Source organism: Cnephaeus nilssonii (genome assembly GCF_951640355.1).
Source record: "Cnephaeus nilssonii genome assembly, chromosome: 8".
Taxonomy (NCBI): domain Eukaryota; kingdom Metazoa; phylum Chordata; class Mammalia; order Chiroptera; family Vespertilionidae; genus Cnephaeus; species Cnephaeus nilssonii.
In genome coordinates, this window is record NC_137079.1 from 29,097,250 (window position 1) to 29,123,034 (window position 25,785).

Consider the following 25,785-nt stretch of genomic DNA (forward strand, 5'->3'; position numbering starts at 1 on the left):
GAGGAAGTAATAAGAATTACATCACGAAGAGCTTCAGTGGCTGCTACTTACTCTCGCTCGGCCATGCGAATCGAGAGAGCTGAATATCTGGCCTCATTTATTCCAATTGGAAAGCTGCTACCAGTAAGCTTGGCCCACAGCCCTCACCGCAGGTCCAGCCGGCAGTTGGGAGAGGCCCAGGCCCGCGCCCTCGCCGGGAGGACCCGGGACCCCCACCAGACGCCGAGGGCCCCGGGCCGGACCCGAAGACCGCCAACTGAGGAGACTTCCGAACAGCTGGGGGAGCCCAGCGAAAACACTCCCTCCCCCCCGTCGCCGCCACGGGCGCCTAAGGCCACTTGGCCCAACGCCTCCAGCTCCCGGAGCCGCCCCCCGCCCCTCCATCCCGGCCCCCAGCATTCCTCTCCGTGGCCGCCACCCCCCAACTCCCTCCCGACCCACAAGGTTCCCCCTCCTTAGGCCGCTCCGGGTACCCACCTCGGAAATTCTTGATCACAAGTTTCTTGGAGCCGCCGCCGCCCCCTGGCTTGGAGGAGACGGCGGCCGCGGCGAGGGACGCTGGCTTGGTGAGGCCATTGGTGTGCCCCACGAGCGCCGAGAAGTTGCCCTTCCTGGGGGTCTCGTCGGCCATGGCTGCGGCCGGGAAGCAGTGGGCGCCCCGCCCCGTCCGGCCGCCTTCTCCGCCTCCTCCCCGAGCCGCGCGGCAGGGCCTCCCTCCTCCGCTCCCTTCGGCAACTCCCGGCCTCGTCAGCGCCGCCCCGGCCCGGCCCAACCGCCGCACGGCCTCCGCCAGGCCCGGCCCCGCTCCGCTCCCGCCCTGGCCGCGACCTGGCCACCGACCCTAGGCTCGCGAGCGCGGCCAGTCCGTGTCCGCCGGGGTCCGTGTGGAACTTGCAACAGTCAGGGGGGCAGCGGAGCAAAAGCCCTATCAGGCCCGGGGTACCGGCGCGCCCTGGGCTGGCCGGAGCACCCAGGGGGCGCGGACCAGGCGTCCTCGTCGAGGGGTAGTTGGGGGACTTGCAGCAGAGAGAACCCCAGCCTTCCTCAGCCCGGGCACATCGCCACACCGGTCCCGGGCTCGCGCTCCCACGAACACTTCCTCCGGAACCAACAGGCGCGGAAAGTTGGGTCTGGGGAGCAGGGCTGGGAACGGACCGAGCCGGAAGTGGCGCGCGGCCTTGCGCGCATGCTCCGTCTGGTCCCGGCGGGGTGGGAGCCCCTATGGCGCACATCACTATCAATCAGTACCTGCAGCAGGTAACGCTATTCCGCGGCGGCGCGAGGTCTGCAGGGTCTTCATCTCTTGCCTTTGGCCTGCCGGGCTTTGGGGTCGGGTGGGTGGGCAGCCGGCTCGTGTCTGGCTGGGGTCTGGATGGACACTTCCCGTCCGGCTGAGTCTCTTCGCTGGCACTTGGCCACCAAATGGGAAGCAAGGACGATTGAAGCAGACGCACCGCTGTATTTCTTGGTGACCCAGGGATTCGCCGATGGTCGCTGCTCTCAGTTTAGGGACGTCCGTGTGTATGGAGAGGGATCCCTAGTCCTGGGGGATGGCCCGTTAGCCACGCGCAGGAGGTGGGGTTCAGCCCTTAATGCAGTCAGTGAAGAAGGCCTGACTTAGAGGTTTTGTTTTCGGATACACGGTGGTGGAAGCAGGAGATGGAGAAAGCAAGGAGTTCCGACTGCGAGCCTCTAGTCATAGCTACCGTTCAGTACACTCTGTGTGTTAGCACTTGGCATACTTTATATCCTTTGGGAAATGTCTCTCCAAGGGGGTTTGACCATACAGCAGCCAGTAAACCGCAGTAGTGTATTTCGAACAGGTATGCATGTATTCAAAGCTTGCATTCTTTCCACTAAACTAATTCACAGAACTAGAACCGTGGTAATAAGGATAAGGAAAAGAGAAAATGGTTTATTAACCCTTTGCACTCGCTTGCTTTTTTCTCGATTCCTTTATTCTACTCGGGATTTAATTTTTTAAATACCCCTTATTTTACAAAGCGCGGCAGTAGAATAAACAACTGGAGTTTCTTTTCATACAAACTTATTTATTTGGATTTTTTTATATTTCAAATTATTGATACATTCAAAGAGTAATTTTAATCTCGACATCCGAGTGCAAAAGGTTAAAGTATCGGAAAGGAACATTACCAAGACTTGGTGATAATGTGTGGTTAAGGGAATGATAGGAGTCAAGAATGATTCCCAGGTTTCTAGCTTAAGCAACAGATGAGCAGAACAGATTTGTAGGGAAAAATAAATTTCGTTTTGGGACATGTTAAATTGAAAGCCTCTGTAGATACTGAGTGAAGATATTTAGTTGGATATAGAGGTGATTAGGATCATTAGTTACTTAATTGAGAAAATTGGTTATAACAGGAATCATGAAAAACCAGATACATGCTTTTATTTTAATTTAAAACACACAGAATATATTCATTTGCTAGTCTTTTAATTGAGGCCTAAGACCTTTTCTTAAGGATAAGTGTACTGTGGCCTTATCTTTGCAGACTTAACATTTTCAAATATCAGTTTGTTTGTTTGTTTAAACTTGTTTCTATTGATTTCAGACAGTGGAAGGGAGAGAGAGAGAGAATCATCCATCAGCTGCCTCCTGCACGCCCGATACTGGGGATTGAGCTGGCATGTTCCCTGACCCGGAATTCAACCATGACCTCCTGATACATGGGTGGACATTCAACCACTGAGCTACACCAGCTGGGCAATACCAGTTTATTTAAGTTGAGCAAGGACTTAGACACTGGAAAACCAATATGAATGTGTGTTTTTTTTGTGTGTGTGTGTGTGTTTTTTCATCTTTTACATTCTCTTGCCCACACATAGTTCTGTTTCTTTTTTTTTTTTCTTTTCCTTTTTCTATTCTGGGTGCCTTGAATGGTGTCTGACTCATGTGGATGCTCAGTACAATTTGTCGACTGGATAAATGGAGGCAGATAGAAGGGGGTGAAGCTGGTTTATAGGCTGGATGGTAAAACAGTGATTTGCCAGTGCTCAGACCTACTCATTCTAGTGAGGAGTAAAGGTAGGATTCGTGCTGGTCTACCTGACTCTAAGTTTCATATTCTCCTATTTCACCAAACTACCTCTCCATCCTGTCCATACATTATCAGAGGAGCACTCTGAGAATCTCCTTTAATTGTCTATCTTATTTGATTAAACAGTTTGGGGTGATAAGAAGAACGATTAGTGCTTGTTGAATGTTTACTATAAGAACCAGGCACTGTTGTATACAATAACGCATTATTACTGTTTTTGTAGGAGGTAGGTCATTTCAAGCCCCATATTACCAAGGAGGTTAATTGGCTCTCCAAGGTCACTGGCAAGTAAGGGGCATTTTGAAACCAGGAGGTCCAGCTCCAGAGTTCATGCTCTTAACTTAAAGCTCACTGTCTTTGTTGATCGAAGTTTCAGCCATCTGTCCTGTCCTTGTCAGAACCTGGCTGTTTCCTAGTTTCTGAAGTATATTGTTTCTTGAATCTCAGTGTCCCTTTCAACTTGGATAATCTCCGTTCCTTATTTGACATTCACAACATCCACAGCCAGTGGACAAATGGTATGTCTCATTTACCATGTTCTCTGTGACCACTTCCTTATAGCTGTTGCGCCAGGGGTTTGATTTTACCCTCCTCATAAGTTAATGAGTTTCCTGTTTCATGGGTGCTGGCAGAACACATGCGATTCCTGAGTTAGAGACCACTGGCCTTATTACTCAGCATAGCAAGTAGAATGGCATTAGCATGATGGTATTGGTTCCCCTGGTATTATTCTTTTAGTGTCTTTTATCTATTTTGCAAATCTTATTTCAAATGGCAAGTTACTTTAAAAAAAAATTGATTTTAGAGAAAGAAAGGGAGAGAGAGAGAGAGAGAGAGATGTGAGTGAGAAACATCAATTGTTTGCCTCCTTCACGTGCCCTGACGGGTCGAACCCACAAACTAGGTATGTGCCATGACCAGGAATCATACCTGCCACCTTTTGGTGTACAGGATGACACTCCAGTCAACAGCTATACTGGCCTGAGCGCAAGTTACTTTTTAAAAGCTGTTTACATTTAAAATTTTTCATTTTTCCTCCAATTTTTCTGTAAAATTTCAGACTTATAGAAAACTTGAAAGAAGTAGATTGAAGACATATAACACCCCTCACCTGGCCCACCCACCATGTTTGCTCTGGGCATGTGTACTCCCCAGACCATTTGAAAGAAAGTGGATGGCACTGTGGTCCTTTACTGTGCCTAGTACCAAGGCTGTTCCACTGTATAACTGCAGTGACTTTACTGCACTCAAGAAATTTAACATCAGTATTAACGTCAGTATTTTCCTAATATAGAATCTGTAGTTTAATTTTCCATGTTCCCTAAACTCTTCTTTAGAACTTTTTTTAAACCCAGGATCCAGACAGATCATATATGGCATTTGGTTTGTTTGCTCTTTACTCCTTTAATCTAAAAGAGTCCTCTTGCCATTTTTTGGGGTGGGGGTTTGGGGGGCTTTTATGACATTTAACCTTTTTTGAAATGTCCTGGCCAGTTGACTTGTAGATGTCTCACAGTCTGCCTTTGACTGTCTCTTATGATTAGATTCAGGTTAAATTTGATAGTGTGAATTTCCCATAGCCTCACCTCAGGAGGCACACATTGATGATACTGATTCACTTGATGTCCATCAGATCACTCCGGTATCGAGGTACCTTTTCCCTTGTTATTAATTTGGAAGCTGTTGGATGGACTAGGACAGTGGTCGGCAAACTCATTAGTCAACAGAGCCAAATATCAACAGTACAACGATTGAAATTTCTTTTGAGAGCCAAATTTTTTAAACTTAAACTTCTTCTAACACCACTTCTTCAAAATAGACTCGCCCAGGCCGTGGTATTTTGTGGAAGAGCCACACTCAAGGGGCCAAAGAGCCACATGTGGCTCGCGAGCCGCAGTTTGCTGACCACGGGACTAGGAGAATCTAAGAGCATTCTGTTCCTCAAGACTTACAAAATGGTTTTAGATTTCATTCGTGGGCATTTTCCAAGTCAGTTATTACATTAATGTTTGCCAAAAGATGACTTTCTATCATTCTTTTGCATTTTATTATCATTTCATCTGTTAAAAAAAACTTTAACCTTTGCCCTTCTTTTTAAAAGTATCATTATGCATTATTTTTAAGAAACGTTATAATCCACTACCAATATTAAGAATATTATTATTATTGAAGTTAAAATTGTCTCATATTTACACACTGGGAGCCCCTTCAGACTGGTTTCTGTGGCTTTTTGATATGTCTTCATCCTACTTTGAGCCCTGCTTTGCTTTCTGGCACAGTAATATCTATTCCACTCTCACTTAGTTCTTTCCCTGTTCCAGCACTGGTTCAGCTATTTCTCCAGGGACTTCTGGTTCCTTTTCGTGGAGAATGGAATTTAGAAAACCAGTCTGAGTGCTAGGTGTGCTTATTGCTACTAGGAGTCATTACTTCTAGGCCTTTGAAGGGAACAGAGCTAGTAAATAGATTTTTGAGGAACTATGAGTTCCCAGAGTAGTTGATTCCCCCATGGACCAGCTTGGAGCCTGGAGTTCTAGAGGTGACCAGCAGCAGCCAAGAAAGAGAACTTATTCCTAGGAGTGCCCAGGGCTAGAGAGCTTCACCTGGTGAGCTCTGCAGTCCCTGGGTCAGGCCCACAGGGTGCTGCTAAACAGGCTCACCAGGAGTCCAGCTGCCTGGTCCAGTGGGAGGTGTTTAAATTAAAAGGCCAAAGCTTCTGGGACATAACACATTAACTGACTAAAGCAGGTGGCAGGGTTGCCTATGATCTCAGTGTCCACTGAGGGACAGATCAGTTTGTTAAGCTAGCCTCTCGCCACTCCTCTGTTTACTCCTCCCCCCTCCTCCGACACACACATCCATCCATATAGAATCTGTATTTTGTGATTACTCAGAATACATCAACAAGTAATCCTATACAAACATCTTTTGTTTCTTATGGTAAGGTAAATCCTTAGAAGTGGAATTGCTGGCTCAAAATGTAAGTGCCTATGTAGTTTTGTTGAATAGTCAAGTGGCAAATTCTTTATTAGATAAGGTGGTGTAAATGTTCCCAATGGTCTGAGTGGTACAACAGATGAGGAATTGGGTCCCCTTGGTGTCCTTGTGGCTTTTGCCTCCCATTTTTTTCTGGCTGCGGGTGCCTGGGCATAGGACTGCTGGGTTGGGGAGTAAGTAAGTGTTCTCTTTAGTAGGCATACCAATCAGTGTCCCAAAGTAGATGCCACTTCACCCTCCCCAGCAATGTGTGAGAGTTTTAGTTGCTTTATATTCTTGGAATACTTAGTATTGTCAGCCTTTTCCATTTTAACTCTTCTGTGGTTGTGTATGGGTATCTTGTTGCATTTTACTGGTGGGCCGGATGTGAGCACTTTCTTGGGTATGTACCATTTGGATATTCTCTTTATGATGTCCATTGTGTGGGCATAAATTTATATATTTAATGTTATTGTAGATAAATTATCCTATATAATAAAAGCATAATGTGAAAATTGACCAAATGGCTGAACGACTGGTGGTTGGAGGGGGGCGGGGCCAGCGAGCAGGTGGTGCAGGGCAGCCAAGGCACGTGCCAGAGGGCAGAGGGAGGGGACGGTGATGGGGTGGGGAGGGGTGGTGGCAACCAGCAGTGGGGAGATTTGGGGTGGGGCCAGTCACTTGCTGTCCCCAGATTGGCCCGCTAGGGTTGCTTCCTGCAGAGGGAGGCCACCAGGGCGGTGGCACAAAGGGGGGCGGGGCCGGCCGCTGGCCACCTGTGCCGTCCCGATTGGCCTGCCCGTCACCTTCCACAGAGGGAGGCCAGACTGCGGCTTAGCAGGCCTAAGCCACCAGTTGGACATCCCCTGAGGGCTCCCGGACTTCGAGAGGGCGCAGGCCGGACTGAGGGGACCCCCTCCCCCGAGTGCACGAATTTTCGTGCACTAGGCCTCTAGTTTATATATATAAAAGCCCAGCGACTGAATGGCAGAATGACCAGAATGACCAGTCGCTATGACATGCACTGACCACCAGGGGGCAGACACTCAACACAGGAGCTGCCCTCTGGTGGTCCGTGTGCTTCCACAGTGGGAGTGCCGCTCAGCTGACTGGGATGAGCAGTGGGAGCAGCTGCTTAGAGGGTGGGTCCACAGCTGCTTGGCTGACCGTGATGAGCGGCGCTCCCACAACGGGCTGATCCCCACAGGCCATGTCCCCCACCAGTGCACAAATCCATGCACTGAGCCTCTAGTACTAATATATATCTGCAGCTTTATGCTTTGCTTTCTCCTCACTTATATAGTTGGGATTTTTATTTTTTGTGAATATAATCTAAAAATATAATTTGCTTTTCTAATTATAAATGTCTGCTATAACAGTCTTCCAGTATAGAAATATATAAAATAAAAGTCTCCTTAGCCCTCACCCCACTGGCTAAGGGGTCAACTGCTATGGCATGGGATCCTGAATTTCTTCTTGTGCTTACATGTCATACATACCTTTTCTTTTTCTCCCAGATCAAGTTATGCAGTTTTCCTGTGGCTAACTTTATTTTCTTTTTTCTTTTGCTTAACAGTAAGCATATTGTGAACACTTTCCCATGTTATTACATGTAGATTTATTTCATCCTTTTTTATAGCACACAGTTACCTGTTGTATGACTCTGACACCATTCATTTAGCCATTGTCAGTGCAATTTTTATATTTAGGTTAAGTAGAAGCCTTTTGAATTTTGGAAATATGTGGTTTGTAAGCTCTTTTTCCCCATAAGCCATGAAAGTGAATTTTCAAATGTCTGCTGGTATGACTGAGTAAAATTAGAATAATTCACTATTAATAATCAAATAATAAACTGGCTTATTCTGCTTTTTCATGGTTTTTAATAGTAAGTCACCTGTTTATTTGCCTTTGGAAGATCTTATTTTGAAAGGTAGTTATTGTTTGCTGGCTAAAGAGAATACTTGTCATATTTTGATTATTCTTGCTCCTTTCAAAATAGGGAAAATGAATTTTAGTGGTATACAATGTGTTGTTTAGGTTCTATTAGAATAGAGTATTTTATTTTCTACTTAGCTTTTCTCTTCTCAAATGCTTCAGGTCTATGAAGCAATCGACACCAGAGATGGGGAATCCTGTGCAGAGCTGGTGTCTTTCAAGCATCCTCATGTTGCCAACCCACGGCTTCAGGTAGGTGAAAGGACTAAGCACAGAGAGAGGGATACAGTGTACCTGGCTTCCTAAGACAGGTTTAGAATTTGAGCTTATCTAATGAGCTTGGTGATTATATTTGGCTCCTTATAGGTTGCACCTCTGACCATGTAAACAGTTCTTGGGCAGCCGACCAATAATTCTCTCTCATCATTGATGTTTCTGTCTCTCTCTCTCTCCTCCCATCTTCTCTGAACTCAATAAAAATATTTAAAAAACAAAACAAAACATTCCTATCCAGTTTGACTCAGTGGTTAGAGCGTTGGCTTGCGGTCCCTGGTTTGATTCTGGTCAAGGGCACGTACATTGGTTGCAGGCTCCTCCCTGGCCTGGGCCCTGGTCAGGGCTTGTGCAGGAGGCAACCAATCAATGTGTTTCTCTCTTCCACTCTCCCTAAAAAAAAATTTAAAAAAAAATTAATGGAAAAATACCCTCAGGTGAGGATTACCCAAAGAAACAAACAAAAAAACCACACACACAAAACAAACAAAGGTTGAGAACCGCTGCTGTAGAGCCTAAGACCATCGGAAAACACAAATATTTACATTATGATTCATTAACAGTAGCAAAATTACAGTTATGAAGTAGCAACAAAAATAATTTTGTGGTTGGGGGTCACCACAACATGAGGAACTGTATTAAAGGGTCGCGGCATTAGAAAGGTTGAGAACCACTGATCTAGTGCTCTATCCATAGCTCATGCTTGATTAATATTTATTGAAACAGTGAACCTTTTATTTAGAAGTACTAAAGTATAAAGTGTTACTGTTAACTGTAAAGTCTATATCCTTTTGAAATAGGTTTGATTAAATCTATACACATTGTGTTCTTTCCATGCCTTTTAATTTTATTTTTGCCATTTTTCTTGTTATCATTTTATTTAGTTGGCCTCTCCAGAAGAGAAGTGCCAACAAGTTTTGGAACCCCCTTATGATGAAATGTTTGCAGCTCATTTAAGGTAAGTAAAATAAGCAGATCTTGGAGTTGCTGAATTGACTAGGGATTTTATTTAACATCATCTAATGCTTGAAGCAGTGAATAATTACGTTGAAAAAGTAGACAAGTGTGTTTGCAATTTCACTTTGGTAAAGCCTGTGAAAATTTTGTGAACTTTAAAAACTAAAATTTTAATAAACTTTTTTAAATTTCAAGGATCATGTATATTTTCAAAAGTTAAAATTATATTGTGATCATGTATATTTATATGTCTGTTGTATGTCACAAAAAACAACACTTGATACTCATTATATTGGCTGTATAGTGATCTTTTGTTTAGTAGGGTGTAGAGCCCACATTTGACTGTATTTTTTCAGGGAAATATGCCTGGCTTTTAATCTCTTTGCCTAACTAGGAAAGAAACTGCAGCTGAGCAAAGCAAATAAGATATTACTTTTTATTTACATTTCATTTCATCTATGTTTATCTCTAAACCATCAATTCAGGCAAAGTTTTATGTTCTTAAAGTATGTGGTGTTTGATTGCCTCCCTGCCTGCAATTCTTCCAGTGTTTCAGAGCAGGCTGGGGTTGGGGTGTGGGTGGGGTGGGAGGAAAAGTAGGGTAGCCCTGTGAGATCTTTGGAAAAGTCGGGGTGCCACTGGGTTCTTTGTAGTGTAAGGTACCCTTCAATTTCCTAGCTCTGTGCAGTATGACATGAAATTCCAGATTTGTTGATGAACTGACTAATAATGACTCTGACCAGCTGGGCATCTAGTTAGAGGGTCATCACTTATTAAAGTGCCATACTGTATATCCGTGCATGTTACTAATAAAACCTGCTGGCAGCTAGGTTCTCCTTCTGGGACTTGAAAGCATAGTCTCAAAACTTAATGTGGGATTTCGTAATATACCAACCCATTTTACTTCAAATAGTTATTTGTGTGTTTCTTCAACTTATGTAGTCTGCCAAGCAGAAGGTCCATCTTTCACTACAGGATCAGTTGAGAACTGGGGTGTTTGTGATAAAAAATGTGTGGTCTACATAGTTTACTTCTAGGATTTCATCCTGTGAATGCCCTGTCTGCTGCCTCGGTCCTCAGGCTCCAATGTTTCTTTTCCAGGTGCACGTATGCAGTGGGGAACCATGACTTCATAGAGGCATACAAATGCCAGACTGTCATCGTCCAATATCTTTTGTCATCTGTTAATTATTCAGTTTATAACAGATACAGTGGATTATTTGAGGTTTAAGATTTTGAGACCTTGGGCTAATTTTATTTATCCCTGTAATTAGGAAAGGAGTTAAAACTTTTTGGAAGAGAAACTTATATTTACCTATTTCACTTGGTACTTAAATTTAGCATAGGTCTTAAACCTATCATCTAGTTAAATTAAAAGGATTTGGTTATGATTAAGGATTTTATGTAATTCAGTTATGAAGAAGAATATTTTGTTGCCTCTAAAACATTAAATGTAGTTATAGGGACTGGTTCCATTCCCTTAGTGGAATATCAGAACTCCAAAATCCAGGTATAGATGGACAAAGTGGACTCAACACACATCGTCATTTAATTGTGGTCAATAAAGACCTAATCAAGCCAAATTCTGATTTAAATCATTGAAATGATAGCTTATAACTAAGCCCCTAGTCAGTGAGTGTCCTAGTATTTATATGTATCTCTAGACTCAGTTTGCTTATTTTTTTTAACCATCTTGTTTAAATATACACAGAGGAGAGTTGTTTGCTAACTATTAGGTCTGCTTTGAATTCAGGAATTCTGTAATTGATGAATTAAACTTTATACTATAGATTCCACAGCATATATATATATATATATATATATATATATATATATATATATATATACATACATACACACATATATATATGCCTAAGTGACCATTAAGACCAGATGACTGGCCAGTAGCTATGACACGCACTGATCACCAGGGGGCAGACGCTCAATGTAGGAGCTGCCCCCTGGTGGTCAGTGCGCTCCCACAGCCACCCTCCTGCAGTCCAGATTGGCCCCGATCGCCAGCCAGTCTGAGGGACCCCCCACCCGTGCACAAATTCGTACACCAAGCCTCTGGTTACATATAACTTGTGATCATCTGGGCTCAGAGTAACCAAATAAAGTGTTTGTGATTGCCAATTTAAAAAAATCTTGTGCCCTGGCTGGTGTGGCTCAGTTGATTGAGTGATATCACACGCACTGTTAGGTCACCAGTTCGATTCCCGTTTAGGGTACATGCCCGGGTTGCAGGCTCGATCCCCAGTAGGGGGCATGCAGGAGGCAGCTGATCCATGTTTCTCTCTTGCATGGATGTTTCTTTCAAATCAATTTTTTAAAAATTCTTATAAAAATAGTCTTTTTCTTTGAAGAAAGTATGTATGAAATAAATATATTTAGTACTTACACCTTATGATAGGTATTTGTAAGTGGGTTTATACATTTTTTTCTCAAGAACTTACTGCTGTGAGTTCACATAGCAGTAAGCTATCCCCCTGAAAGTTTAGAATTCTCCTTATTTATTCTTATTTGTAGCATTATTTAAATTTTATATGTCATACCTTAATATAGTACATCATTCCTGCGGGCGTTTCAGGCCCACAAAGAAGAAAACTGGTAAGTATGAAAAAAAAACCAACTAGAAATTAGCCTTTTTTTTTTTTTTTTTTTTTGCAGAAGCTTTAAAAAAATGTAATCTAGTTAAATATGTATTATGTTTTCTATGTGGACATTTAATATGTATTGATGTAATGTCAACATGGATAATGGAACTTTAATAGTCATTGTAAACTTAAATGGCAGATCAGCCAGATTATTTGCAGTGTGTTTATATAAAAATGAAGTATTATTTTTATTTCAACCCTTGCATGCCCCAGATATTTATTAAATACAATTTTTTCCCCTTCAATTGTTATTTTTGGTCTTAAACTTGGACAAAAGAGGTAGATCACTACAGTTCATTTGGGGTGATATAATACATAATAATTGGGTTATTTTAAATTGTTTGCCAAACTAATTCTTAATTTTATGATTTATTAAACTGTAGGCAAACACTGAAATTTTGTTTATATTGGAAAAGCAAAAACAAAACCCCACGCCCCTTTTTAAAGTGAAGGTTTATTTACCCATGAAAGGAAGACCAATACTGCCAGCTAGATTTTTTTAAAAATTGTTTTATGACATTTTGTCTATTGCATAGACATATAGACCAATGGAACAGAACAGGGAACCCAGATTGTTTCAGCTTCTCATTTCTCACCACTCTGCCCTCACCAGCCCCACCTCAAAACATTCTACTCAAGCTGGACTTAAAGCAGTTCCTCCCAATATTTCCCCACTGAGTAATTATTTCTTATGGCAGCGTAGTATTCCATTGTGTAAAATAATTTGAATAATTGTGGGGAGTAGAGAAGGAAGATGTCCTGGGAACAATGAGGAAGTGCCGCCTCAGTCTGAGGGCCCCTACGTGGACCAGGGTCTAAGCCTCTGAGGAGGGCCCGGGGTAGTAGGTGTAGAGAGCTTCAGTGTCTGGCCTCTGTGTTGATCAGGAAGCCCAAGGGCTGCAAGCTGCCCTGATGGATGAGGAAGGTAACAGTAGCCATTGGATTATTGGAGGGATGCTAAGTCCTATTCTGATAATAGCTTTGTGTGTAGATGGCAGTCCCACCTCTGGTAATGGGCTCTCTGACCTCATAGCCTCTTCAAACACCTGTATTTTTTTTTGCTCCTGTAGGGCTCTGCCTGTCATGTATGCAGTAGCTCTTGACCTTCGAGTATTTGCCAATAATGTAAGTTCAATTTTATCACTATTGTTTTACAACCCAGACTTGGTATCTGTCTATTGCTTACTTTCATGTCATTCTTTACAGGAGTTTTGAGGCATGAGTGGGGGTTGGTATATATCTGGTATAGAGAACAAAATAACAGGGATGTCTCAATTTTTCTTTTTGGTTTGATGTGAACAGATTTAAATAAACATCAGTTTTCACACTGTAGCTATAGAGGGAGTTGTTTCTGTATGTGGTTAATCATTAATGACATGCAAGATTTTTTTTAAAGGGGATGGATCAGTAATAGATGGCCAATTCTGCATTCTCTTATACTGTTAAGATGTGGCCTGTCCCCTGTCTTAAAGAATTCCAACTGAATGTAGGTTGAGGCAGTAGCTAAGGGTTTCTCTGGTATGAGGAGGTAAAGATCCTGGATTTTATGGAGTTGCTTTCCCCTTGGGGATCAGCATCAGCCAGTTTTGGAGCAGCGTTTCTCAACTTTTTGGTCCTAAGACCCCTTTACAGTTTTAAAAATTATTAATGACTCTGACTAGGCAAGATGGAATAGGCACATTTTTCCTATTTCCCCTGCTGGGAATTTTAAAGCCAACATGACTCTGAGAGGTGGAGAGAAATAGGGGACAGGAACCTGCAGAGCAGTGAGCAGTGAGTTTCCTGCATTTCTTTTTTGCCTCCTCTCTGACCAGCCTGGGTCCCAGAGAAACCTGAAATCCGGGAATACCAACCGGCAGAGATGAAGAAGCCCCAAGGAGAGCAGGACGGGGCAAGGCAGCTCATCAAGACAGACCTCTTTGACAATTCCTGCTGCATTCCAGATAAAGTCTGCGGGGCCCCATCCCCTGGGGAGCCAGACCCCCATCCCACCCAGTGCCATAGAGGTGGAGCCCCCATTTACCCACTAGCATGGCGTCAGCAGAGGCCTGCTGAAACAAGATAAATAAGATCCACAGCCTTGTAAGGTAACAATACCTCAGATGTCCAGGGTATAATTGAAAATCACTTATACCAAGAATCAGGAAAATCTTAGCCTTTTGAGATATTGAATGAGAAGAGACAATCAACAAACAGAGATGACACAGTGTTGAAATTCCCTGATAAAGATTTTACACCAGCCATCATAAGAAGGCCTAATAAAGGAGCAATTACGAGCATGCTTGAAACAAATGAAAATGTAGACAGTCTCAGCAAAGAAAAGATATAAAGAAGAACCAAATGGAAATATTAGAACTGAAATTATAGTGTTCCTAGAGACCCGATGCATGAAATTCGTGCATGGGGGGGGTGTCCCTCAGCCCAACGTGCACCCTCTCCAATCTCGGATCCCTCAAGGGATGTCCGACTGCCCGTTTAGGCCCGATCCCAGTGGGATGGGGACTAAACAGGCAGTAAGACATCCCTCTCACAATCTGGGACTGCTGGCTCCCAACCGCTTGCCTGCCTGCCTGCCTGATTGCCCCTAACTGCTTCTGCCTGTCAGCCTGATCACCCCCTAACCACTCCCCTGCCAGCCTGATCACCCCCTAACTGTTCCCCTGCTGGCCCGATTGCTCCTAACTGCCCTCCCCTGCTGGCCTGGTCACCCCCAACTGCCCTCCCCTGCAGGCCTGGTCGCCCCCAACTGCCCTCCCCTGCTGGCCTGGTCGCCCCTAACTGCTCTCCTCTGCTGGCCTGGTTCCCCACAACTGCCCTCCACTGCAGGCCTGGTCCTCCCAGCTGCCCTTCCCTGCTATCCTGGTTGCCTCAACTGCCCTCCCCTGCCAGCCTGGCCACCCCTAACTGCCCTCCCCTGCTGGCCTGGTTGCCCCCAACTGCTCTCTCCTGCTGGCCTGGTCCCCCCCAACTGTCCTCCCCTGCAGGCCTGGGTCCCTCCCCCAACTGTCTTTGCCTGCAGGCCTGGTCCCTCCCAACTGTCCTCCCCTGCTGGCCTGATTGCCCACAACTGCCCTCCCCTGCCAGCCATCTTGTGGCTGCCATCTCGTGTCCACATGGGGGCAGCCATCTTATGTGTTGAAATGATGGTCAATTTACATATTACTCTTTTATTAGATAGGATATGTGTTATATGTGTGCATATTTACTGTATTAGAAATTTTAACTGGGAAAATTTTTAATACTCATTTAAAGTAATAAAATGATAGGGCAGGTGCCTATCTACAGTGATCTCATCAATAACCAATGGGGGAAAAAGAGGACATAATACTTTCAACAATAAAGATGAAAAATTAAAGTAATAAGACTTTCACATGGTAACATAATTGACTTTTAAATAAAACATAACTATTTTTAGAATGAACAAAAAGTACTAAGAAGAATGGTATTCTTTTGCAGTTTAAACTTTAATGTCTAGCGTAACAGAAGCCACCCAGATTCTCATTTCTGCTTCTGTGTTTACTCTGTTGCAATATGTTGTTTTGGTTGAATATATGAAGACAATCTGGCCTTACACAAAGGTAAATGGAGTAGGGAGGAGTATTTTAGTAGCCTTTTTAGATAATTGTAGATACTCTTCTTCGAGCTGTATCAAACTCTAAAAGCTACTTTTTACAGGCTAGTTACAATGTGGGTTCTGAAGCTTAGCAGTGAACTTTTTCCACTGTTACATCAGAATCCACTGGTGAGTCATGCACTTTGAATGGATCTTTTACCCTTGCATGGTTTTGTAACATACATTGAACATTTGGAAACTTTTAGTTAATTGAGTTATGAGATGTTCCCACTATTAATACATTTCATTATATAAAAAAACAAAACCAGAAAAACTACATTTGTTAATATCTACAGTGACCTCATCAGAAGACTCTAGAAGTAATGGAAAGCTGCCAAATTCACGGTGGTCCATATAAGTTTTCCAAAATTCTTATTTTTCCCTTGAAAGCACAAATATTGCCATTGGTAACAAATACTGTCAGTTGTTTCTTGGAAGTAACAGGCTTCTTTCATTCACTTTCAAGCACATCTGAATTACACTGCTTGTCTGTCAGTTCCATGGTGCAGCTGGCAATTCCAACAGTGCCCAAGTGCTTTCCTTAAAACAGTGGTTCTCAACCTTTCTAATGCCGCGACCCTTTAATACAGTTCCTCATGTTGTGGTGACCCCCAACCATAAAATTATTTTCGTTTCGACTTCATAACTGTAATTTTGCTACTGTTAATGAATCGTAATGTAAATATCTGTGTTTTCCTATGGTCTTAGTTTCTACAGCAGCGGTTCTCAACCTGTAGGTCGCGACCCACAGGTTGAGAACCGCTAGCAGCGTCGCCTAAGACCATCGGAAAACACAGATATTTACATTACGATTCATAACAGTAGCAAAATTAGTTATGAAGTAGCAACGAAAATAATTTTATGGTTGGGGGTCATCACAACATGAGGAACTGTATTAAAGGGTCGCGGCATTAGAAAGGTTGAGAACCACTGCCTTAAAACAACCATCTTACTTTGGTGTGGGACAGACATACTTTGAGTGTATTTCCCATTTCATCACAAATAACATTAAAAATGTATGTATTCAAGGACCAAGACTTAATGATACTGCATCATTAAGGACATTTTAAAGTGCAATTAGCTTTGTTGATTGATTGATGGATTGTAGATGCATGATGCTCCAGTGGTTTCACCTACTATTGTTTTTGCACCATCAGTGAAAACTGTGCACACATCAATACAATAAGAAGAAATAGTAATTTAAATTAGTATTATCATGAAAGTAGTTTAACCATGTGAGTTATCTACAGGCATCTTGAAGGCCCTCAGGAATTCATAGATCACACTTTGAGAACCTGTGATAGGGAGAGTATGAGTGGGCGAAAACTGATTCTTTTTTAATGAAGACTATCCTGAAAGCAAGGAAGAGGTCAAACGTGGTAACGACTTTGATATTTATTGAAAGTGTGTGTTTCAAGGGTTTTTAATAGCTGTGTGTAGGAGATGGGAAAGTCAGTGATGAGGGAACAAAAGGCTTCTTAGCAGTGCAGGGCTACATGCAATGGCTTAAAAAATTGGTTGACTTATTAGCTTGAATTGGTTGAAGGGAGATTTGATTTGTGGAAGAGGTGGACTAACCTATAATTTCTGGATGATTTCGTCAGAACCTTTTGGGACTTTGACGCTTAGTTGTAGCTTTTTTGTTGTTGTTGCTTCTAGTTGCACTGTGATTTTATTTTTTAGTTAAGGAAGCTAGCAGAAATAAAAAGTAAATGTTTTATATTCTATTAGGCAGATCAGCAGTTGGTTAAGAAAGGAAAAAGCAAAGTTGGGGACATGTTGGAAAAAGCAGCTGAGTTGTTGATGAGCTGTTTCCGCGTCTGTGCCAGTGACACGTGAGTAAGGTTTTGGAGACAGATATTATCAGTCTCCTATCATAATGCATTGCTCCTTCCCTGCCCTTTTTCTGTTGTTGACATTGATTTTACTTCTACATATGTGTAACCCCACAGTCATTTTATTTTTTGCTTTTAACAGTCAATTGTTTAGTAAAGAAATAAGAAAAGAGAAAAATAGTCTTTTATGCTTACTCACATATTTGCCATCTGAGCTCTTTAATCCTTCCTATAGATCTGAGTTTCTATCTGGTACCATTTCTCTTTATTCTGAGACTTTGATTTAGCATTTTGCTTTTAGTGTTGGTCTGCTGACAATGAATTCTCTAAGCTTTCTTTTTTTCTGAAATTCTTTATTCTGTCTTCATTTTTGAAGGATCCTTTTGCTAGGTGGAGTATTCTAGATTGGACTTCTTTTCTTTTAAGACTTTAAAATGTCATTTAATCAGCTTTTCTATGTTTCTGATGAAAAGTCAGTTGTTATTGTTGTTTGTTGGTATGTAATGACTCTTTTCTTTGCCTTTTTTTCTCTTCACTTCTTTCTGGCTTTCAGTAGTTTGACCCTGATGTACCCAGGTGGTTGTTGTTGTTTTTTAATCCTCACCCAAGGATATGTTTTTATTGATTTTTAGAGAGCAAGGATTAGAGATTGAGAGAGAAACGTCAATCAGTTGACTCCCATTTGCGCCCCAATCGGGGATTGAACCCATAGCCTTTTGGTGTGTGGGACTACACTCCAATCAACTGAGCCACCTGGCCAGGGCTACCTATGTATTTTCCTATTTTTCTTGTTTATGATTCATTGGGCGTCTTGGATTTTAAGTTGATGTTTTTTTACTAGAATTTTCTAAATTTAATTTTTTATATTCTTCAACTACTTTTGCTTTCTCTCATTCTTTCTCTTTTCTTTCTGGGGCTCCAGTTACATGTACATTATACTACATGATATTATTCCACAGGGCACTGATGTACTGTTTGTTTTTCAATCTTTTTCCTCTCTTTCATTTTGGGTAATTTATATTGACCTGGCCTCAAGTTGACTGTTCTTATTAGCCACTATCTTATCTATCTATTTATTTATTTAAAAATATCTTTTTATTGATCTCAGAGAGGAAGGGAGAGGGAGAGAGATATAGAAACATCAATGATGAGAGAGAATTATTGATTGGCTGCCTCCAGCACGCCCCTACTGGGGATTGAGCCTGCAACCCGGGCATGTGCCCTTGACCGGAATCGAACCCAGAACCCTTCAGTCCACAGGCTGACACTCTTATTTATTGAGCCAAACCAGCTAGGGCCACTATTTAATTTTTGCTTCTAGACTTTCCATCTGATTCCACTTTAGAGTTTCCATTTTTCTCCTGAAACTCCATCTCTTCACCCATTATAAGGCTATGTTTAATTGAGTTTTAGGATATTTTAAAGCAAAGAAAGGAAAAGCTTTCCATGTGTAAATAAACAAAATCTCTTGTCCCCAGAAAAGTGTTTCAGCTTCTCATTTCTCACCACTCTGCCCCACCAGCCCCACCTCAAAACATTCCACTCAAGCTGGACTTAAAGCAGTTCCTCCCAATACTTCCCCACTGAAGCTTTCCACACATGCCATTCCTTTGCCTGGCATGTCTTCCCAGCTTTTCATCTGGTTGTCTGCTTATTTCACAGCTTTCAGCCTCTCTAACACTCCTCATCACTGAACCTCCGAGTAGATGAGAGTCTCCTTTCATAAACTTTCATGACAGACTGTACTTTGTGTTCACTACACTCACCAAAAATAATTATTTGGATGATGTTTGTTCGATTTCAAAGTCCGTGAGGGCATGTATGCGGTTTTCACAGGGTGTCTCTCACACCGAGGTAGTCCTCAGGAAATACTGATTACATGGATACTTGGACTTCTGTTTGGTTATGTGTCCCTGCACAGCAGTGATCTTCATGACCTTGGTTTGGCAATGGTTTTCTTAGCTGTGAAACCAAAAGCACAAGCACCTGAAGAAAAAACAGATAAACTGGTCTTCATCAAAATAAAAAACTTTTGTGCTTCAAAGGACACTACCAAAAAATGAAAAACCATAAAATGCTTTATAACGATTAGCTTGTACATACTATTGCTGCAAACTAGGCAGTTTTCAGGTGCTGCAGCAGAGGGAGTGTATTACCTAATATTTAACTGGGGTTAGAATTCCTGGTTTGGACTCTTCAATTTTACCTATTAGATAAGACATCTTCTTTCAAATGTTGTTTTATTTCATAAATATGACTTAAGCTGTAAGACTTTTATCTAAACATATCAATTTGTTTAGACAGTTTATTTTGTGATTTATAAATATAATTCTTATTTCCTATGTAACTGGATAAAAATTCTTTTCCCATAGTCGTGCTGGTATAGAGGATTCTAAGAAGTGGGGGATGCTATTTCTGGTGAATCAGTTATTCAAGATTTACTTTAAGGTATGCTTCTGTTTGAATGGTGTATAAATTTCTTTCTCCTGTCTTCCCAGATACCATTTCTATTAATTATCAGCTAGCTCCCCTGGCATTGCTTGGGAAATGGTCATCACCTGGCCATATTTGTAATCCTAAGAGCTAACATTTGTTGAGTGCCTGCTAAGGGCAAGGCACTATTGTAAGAAGTGTCTTATTTAAACATCAGCCCTATGAGGTAAGCTTTTAGCTCCAGGGGAAACTAAGGTGCCCACATATTAAGCAGTGTGCCGGTGTGCTGAGCTGGGCTTTCAGTGAGGAGTTTCACTCCAGAGCCTTCTGCCAGCTGTCGTAGTGATTAACTACAGAACAGATGGGCCAGTGAATGGGCGAAGAAATCATTCTTTGCTACATGAAGTTGTCCAGATGAAGAGCAGTTATGTCACACACCAGCGGCTGGCCCCCCTGTGGGGGGCCTTCATTCGGAGGGAACATCTGCCCTGGAAGCACCTCTGCCTGATGCTCTTCTTAGGGCTTTCTCAAGTGGATGTAATCTGTGCCATACGTCTTCTCTTTCGATTTTAGTATTATATGATCAATTTTGATGATGGTAATGGGTTTTGTAATTCCCACTTTAAGGGTGCACATGCTTAGTAAAGTAGAAGTTTAAGTTGGTCCTGCCTGTTTTTTTAAATAATATTATTAGTGGATTGTAATTTGTTGTAGATCAACAAACTCCATTTGTGTAAACCTCTCATCAGAGCCATCGACAGCTCAAACTTGAAAGATGATTATAGCACAGCACAGAGAGTAACATACAGGTACTACGTTGGACGAAAGGCCATGTTCGATAGTGACTTTAAGCAAGGTATGTTGTTAATCCTTTTTTTCAGTATTTTAAAGCCATTGCATTCTGAACAACTCTGTGATGTACACAATTATTGCAATTTATTATTAATTAAGGTGGAATGTAGGTATAAACCAAGTTCAAGTTATTTTTGTTTGTTTATTTTTGATACTAAAATTGGTTAAATAAAAGGGAAATTGTATTTGATGTTTTTTAATCCATGCTGGGTCTCTGAAATACATGCAGACTCTCCATTATTCTGGACATCTTTTTTTTCTGTGAGGAAGTAAGCAGCAGTATTCTTGGCATTTGATAAAAGTAATTGTTTTCTCCCTTTGCCTGTGCTGATCATGCTGGCACAGGACATGGAGACTGGGGCAGCAGGTAGCTCAGCTGCCAACTTGCTGCTTAGAAATCCCACCTGGAATGCCCACGTGAGCAGTGGGAATGTGTCCTTGTTCTGTCGTCTTTGGTGTTTGTGGCCATAGGCGATGGTGTCATTACCACATCAGAATGGCGCTTTCGTGAAATTACATTATTGTGCAATTTATATCATTAACTTTCTCAAGAACATGATGCCAGTTTTTTTTCATTTTACACTTTTTGATTAGCTGGCATGAGGTGGTTCTTTATAACTTCTTTTATGTACACAGACCAGACTTTTTAACTCACCTGTTCAACAGCTATTTGCCTATGAAACAACATAACTTCAGGCAATACAAGATATATAAAATCACTTTTCTCTCCCCATGTCTTTTAGCCGTGGATTCTCTGATAACATAAATAATAGCTCTTGTATCTTATTTTTTATTCTATAGGCATATACAGACCAATTTCAAATTTTCTTTCACAAAAAAATTTTCATAGATATAGGGCTTTTGAAAATGGACTTTCCTTGGTTATTCTTCATCACTGCTTTTTTTCTTAAATTATGAAGCATAAGAAGAAAAGCTTTTAAATTATATTCAAGTCTATTAAGGCATTGAAAATTCTTTGCTACATGAAGTTGCTCTGAAGGTTCATCGAGTGTTTTTATTTTATTTTTATTTTTAAAATATATTTTATTGATTTTCCACAGAGAGGAAGGGAGAGGGAGAGCTAGAAACATCGATGAGAGAGAAACATCGACCAGCTGCCTCCTGCACACCCCCCACCGGGGATGTGCCCGCAACCAATGTATATGCCCTTGACCGGAATCGAACCTGGGACCTTTCAGTCTGCAGACCAACGCTCTATCCACTGAGCCAAACCGGTTTTGGCCATCGAGTGTTTTTAATACCCAACAGCAAGAAATGATTTATTAGTATTAATGGTAGACATTTATAGTTTCTGAAAACTTTAGAGCCTTTGTGTAAGGATAAATGGCAGGATAAAGAGCAGAGAGGGAACTTCAGTAGCTTTGTATTTTAAAAGATGCTCTGGTCTGACTTTTGCTGATGTCTCTGCAGCTGAGGAGTACCTGTCCTTTGCCTTTGAGCACTGTCACCGTTTAAGTCAGAAGAACAAAAGGATGATTTTGATATATTTACTCCCAGTAAAAATGCTATTGGTGAGTTATTCAGTTCTTACAGAGCCCTTTGCTTTCAGGAAGTTTATAGACTTTTAAAAATACCACAGATGGTATGTAGTTGATCACAACCTGAGCTGCATATGAGCCCACCCCAAAATAGAGGAAGAATAGCTTTGTGTGTAGCCTGAACTATGTATCTTCATGATTGACACTTCCAGATCCTTCTTTAAAGGCTTTGTTTGTATTTCCTTCCTATTTAAAGTATCTAATTAAAAAATTAAAATCTACATTAATAGAAATGGATTAGCCAAGAATGAAAAATGTCATTCTAGCCTATTTGTAGGTGTCTTATTTGGTCACCAAAAGTTATTTTTGTTACTTAACAGTGACAAATAACTAATGTGTTAATTGGCTAGTAAAACATTCTCAAAGTGATAGATAGACCTTTCTGTCCTCCCATTTAACATTTTCTAAAAATTTACCAAAGCAATGCACACATTTGGTTAAAATGGTTTTAGTTCAGGATAGCTTGTAGTGGCAAAGGTACAATGTTGTACATACCCCTCTCTATTTCTAACTATCCTTCACAGAAGCAAAGAGGGTAATTTTTTTTTTTTTAGCTTTATTCTTCCAGAGATTGTTTCTGTATTTCTAAATCTGAATTTAGAATTTCTTCAGTTATCACTTCCCTCCTATGATATTAAGGACAAGAGACATGGGAAGGTCAAGATCAAGGTCATATGTCACTGATGACACAACTGTATTATATCAAGGTTTTCTGATTTCTAGACCGGTTTTCCCCCCTAGCATACTATGATGTTTTTAATCCTTGTTCAGCTACTTAAGAAGAAATTCTAAGAAATACAAGTTTGTAAGTTTTTAAAACTTAGTTCCATGATAAGAATTTTATCAAAAATAATTCTGTTTAAAAAAACAAACAACAAAAAAACAAATTCTGTTAAAAATGAAAGGGCTCTTATTCTGGAAAATTAACTCTTTGTCTTAGGGTCATATGCCAACCATTGAGCTTTTGAAAAAGTATCATCTCATGCAGTTTGCTGAAGTAACCAAAGCTGTAAGGTAGAGTATTGTATTATTTTCCATTGGGGATTTTTTAAAATATAAAATTAATAAAAATTTCACACATGTTGAACCAATTGCTTTTGGTGTGCTCTCATCCTGGGATTTTGTTTTGTGACCATGCTTGCTCATCTTTCCCCCGTCACCCAGTGAAGGCAATCTCCTTCTATTGAACGAGGCTCTAGCGAAGCATGAGACCTTCTTTATTCGCTGTGGCATCTTCCTTATCCTTGAAAAGCTGAAGATCATCACCTACAGGAATCTTTTTAAGAAAGTGTAAGCAAAGTATTTTTGTAATAAGTTTAAACTCTTCGTATGACTCATGTAGTAGAGTTGCCAGGTTATGAAAATTTACAATAACAGGTGCTGTGTCTTTTGAGATGGAGATGTCAGTCTGTGTGGACAAGGTCCCATCACTTTTCCTTTAAATGTGTGGAATGAAGTGAAAATTCCCTGGCCAGCCCACTGCCTCCAGGCATTGGTGCCGCATAGTGAGTGAGCAAAGGCTCACCTGTGGGAGGGATAACTCGGGGTACGCATGATAAGAGAACTTTGCAATAGATATTTTAAAACTCCAGCCCTAAGAATAAAATATTTCACATTTTATCTGAGTGTGTGGGACAGAGTTGTTCATTTTCTTTATTCATAATCAACTAAACCTCTCCCTGACACTCCTGTCTGTCATAAAATTGAATTCTTCTGCAGTTGTTTGTTTTCATCCATGTAACACTGGAAGTTGACTCTTCTTCAAGACCTGATCCCAACAGCATCTCAGTTAATGAAACTTCAAACAAAGGCAGACTTTTTATAGCTGTAGGTAGTACCTAAAAAATGGCAAGGACCATATTTCATCGAATCCATTTAAAGATTTCAGAGATAGTACAATGTGAAAATACCTGCATCTTAGATTCCATGAAATATTCAGTAAATATAAAAAATTATACTTGTACTAGTGGCTTTTTTAAGTTGAGAAGACAAAATTATATTTAATAGTTCTTATTTTTAGAGTGTACTTAATATGTGGAAGATGCTTTTTATTCCTTTTGAACAGTGTTTAGTAGAAGATGTGTTTTCTACTGACTCAGTCAGTGCTCCTTTTCTTAACCTTTGAAGTACTTGCATCCTGTTGGTAACTAATGTGAACCTGTTTCCCTCTTCCAGGTACTTGTTACTCAAAACACACCAGTTATCTCTGGATGCTTTTCTAGTTGCTTTGAAATTCATGCAAGTGGAAGACGTGGACATCGATGAAGTCCAGTGTATTCTGGCCAACCTGATATACATGGTGCGTGAGCTCCTTGGTTCAGGTTAGGACTTGGTCTAGATCAGCGGTCGCCAACCTTTCGGACCTCATGACCTCCAGTGGTCCACGGATCACTGGTTGGCGACCGCTGGTCTAGAATGTAAAGCTTTGATGCATGGTCAGACCCTTTATAAAGTTGTTATCAGACCCTTTTCCTTTGTGAAGGTATTTTCTGATAGAATTAATTGTATCCCAGGAAATACCATGGTAATCAAAGGGCTTTATACTAGAGGGTGTGGGTGGGTGGGTATAATATATATTTCTATATTCTCTATATATGACATTATTCATTGTTCTCCCAATGACTTGAATTGCACTATGATTGGGGAAGAATGCTTATGCCACAAGAATAAGTAATTAACTCTCTCAGTGATGTGACTCAGGAACATAAACTAACCCTCTGTTTTTCTCCTACAGGGTCACATCAAAGGCTATATATCACATCAGCATCAGAAGCTAGTTGTTAGCAAGCAAAATCCATTTCCTCCACTGTCTACAGTGTGTTGAATGTATAAACAGTCCTGGGAAGGAGTATGTTCCTCTGGTGTTTATCGTACTGATGAAATCAGTCCTTTGCCGTGATGTTACTTTCTGCAGCTGGAATCTCTTTGGGGCTCTTCTCTCAGGGATGTTGAGACTGAGTTCCCCGCATCCACAACCACCTTGACATTTCCTCATCACTCGTTACTAATGTTGACCTCGTGGAGACCTGGAATTTCTTTTTCAGATGTCGCAGACCCTCTTTTGGCTCTGGAGCATTGGTGAAACTTCTGTGAAGGAGGCTCTTCTCCAAGGCAGCTACAGTTTACTTCTCCTAAGAGTTATGCACAAATGCAATTTTTTATATAATTTTTCTATAAAAAAGGCATTCTGAATTTATACAAGTGACATAGTTTTTATTGTATCTTCTGGGAAATGAAATTTTGCTATGATTTTAAAATTTACTCTTTTCCCCCCACTGTCCTTACCATTAGTCTGCGTTAAATTAGCATATTTATTTTTGCCAAGGTCCTTTCAGAGAAGTGGGCCAGTGCACCTACAGATTGGCCAAAAAAAAGTTTAATTCTGGGGTTAAAGTATATCAGAAATGAAGGAGATACGTAGTGTGTTTAAGACCTACCTGTAAGACTTAAAAATCTGAATTGTGTATACATTTCCTATATTTCACTCAGAAAACTTTAAATCAACTCACATTTTATTTTTATTTTTATTTTTTATTGTTTAAAATATTACATGTCTCCTTTTTTCCTCCGATTAACCCCCCTGTCCACTCCCGCCCTCGAGGGCAAGCCCCCACCGCCCCAGTGTCTGTGTCCATT

The 25,785-nt window shown here is 41.3% G+C and overlaps 2 protein-coding genes across 3 annotated transcripts in view; one reads left to right on the forward strand and one right to left on the reverse strand.

Annotated features, from left to right (window-relative positions):
* CUL4A (cullin 4A) overlaps nt 1-1,079 on the reverse strand; it is a 65,674-nt gene extending 64,595 nt beyond the window's left edge. Inside the window, exon 1 of the mRNA XM_079779566.1 lies at nt 478-1,079. Within this exon, the coding sequence (XP_079635692.1) occupies nt 478-631 (154 nt within the window). The 5' untranslated portion in view covers nt 632-1,079. The remainder of the gene's footprint in view (nt 1-477) is intronic.
* Nucleotides 1,080-1,095: 16 nt separating this feature from the next.
* PCID2 (PCI domain containing 2) lies at nt 1,096-25,682 on the forward strand. Of its 2 annotated transcripts, XM_079779570.1 has the most exons (14): nt 1,096-1,257; nt 8,133-8,222; nt 9,128-9,201; nt 10,302-10,367; nt 11,769-11,810; nt 12,928-12,982; nt 17,202-17,305; nt 19,678-19,753; nt 20,453-20,594; nt 22,022-22,122; nt 23,090-23,163; nt 23,314-23,439; nt 24,325-24,448; nt 24,884-25,682. In XM_079779570.1, exons 1-14 carry the CDS (start codon nt 1,222-1,224, stop codon nt 24,971-24,973), a joined length of 1,200 nt encoding a protein of 399 aa, XP_079635696.1. In that variant the 5' UTR covers nt 1,096-1,221; the 3' UTR covers nt 24,974-25,682. The 2 variants fall into 2 exon arrangements, with proteins under 2 accessions (XP_079635696.1, XP_079635697.1); XM_079779571.1 differs by lacking the exons at nt 1,096-1,257; nt 8,133-8,222; nt 9,128-9,201; ... (1 more) ...; nt 11,769-11,810; nt 12,928-12,982 and adding an exon at nt 13,738-13,944.
* The last annotated feature ends 103 nt before the right edge of the window (nt 25,683-25,785 follow it).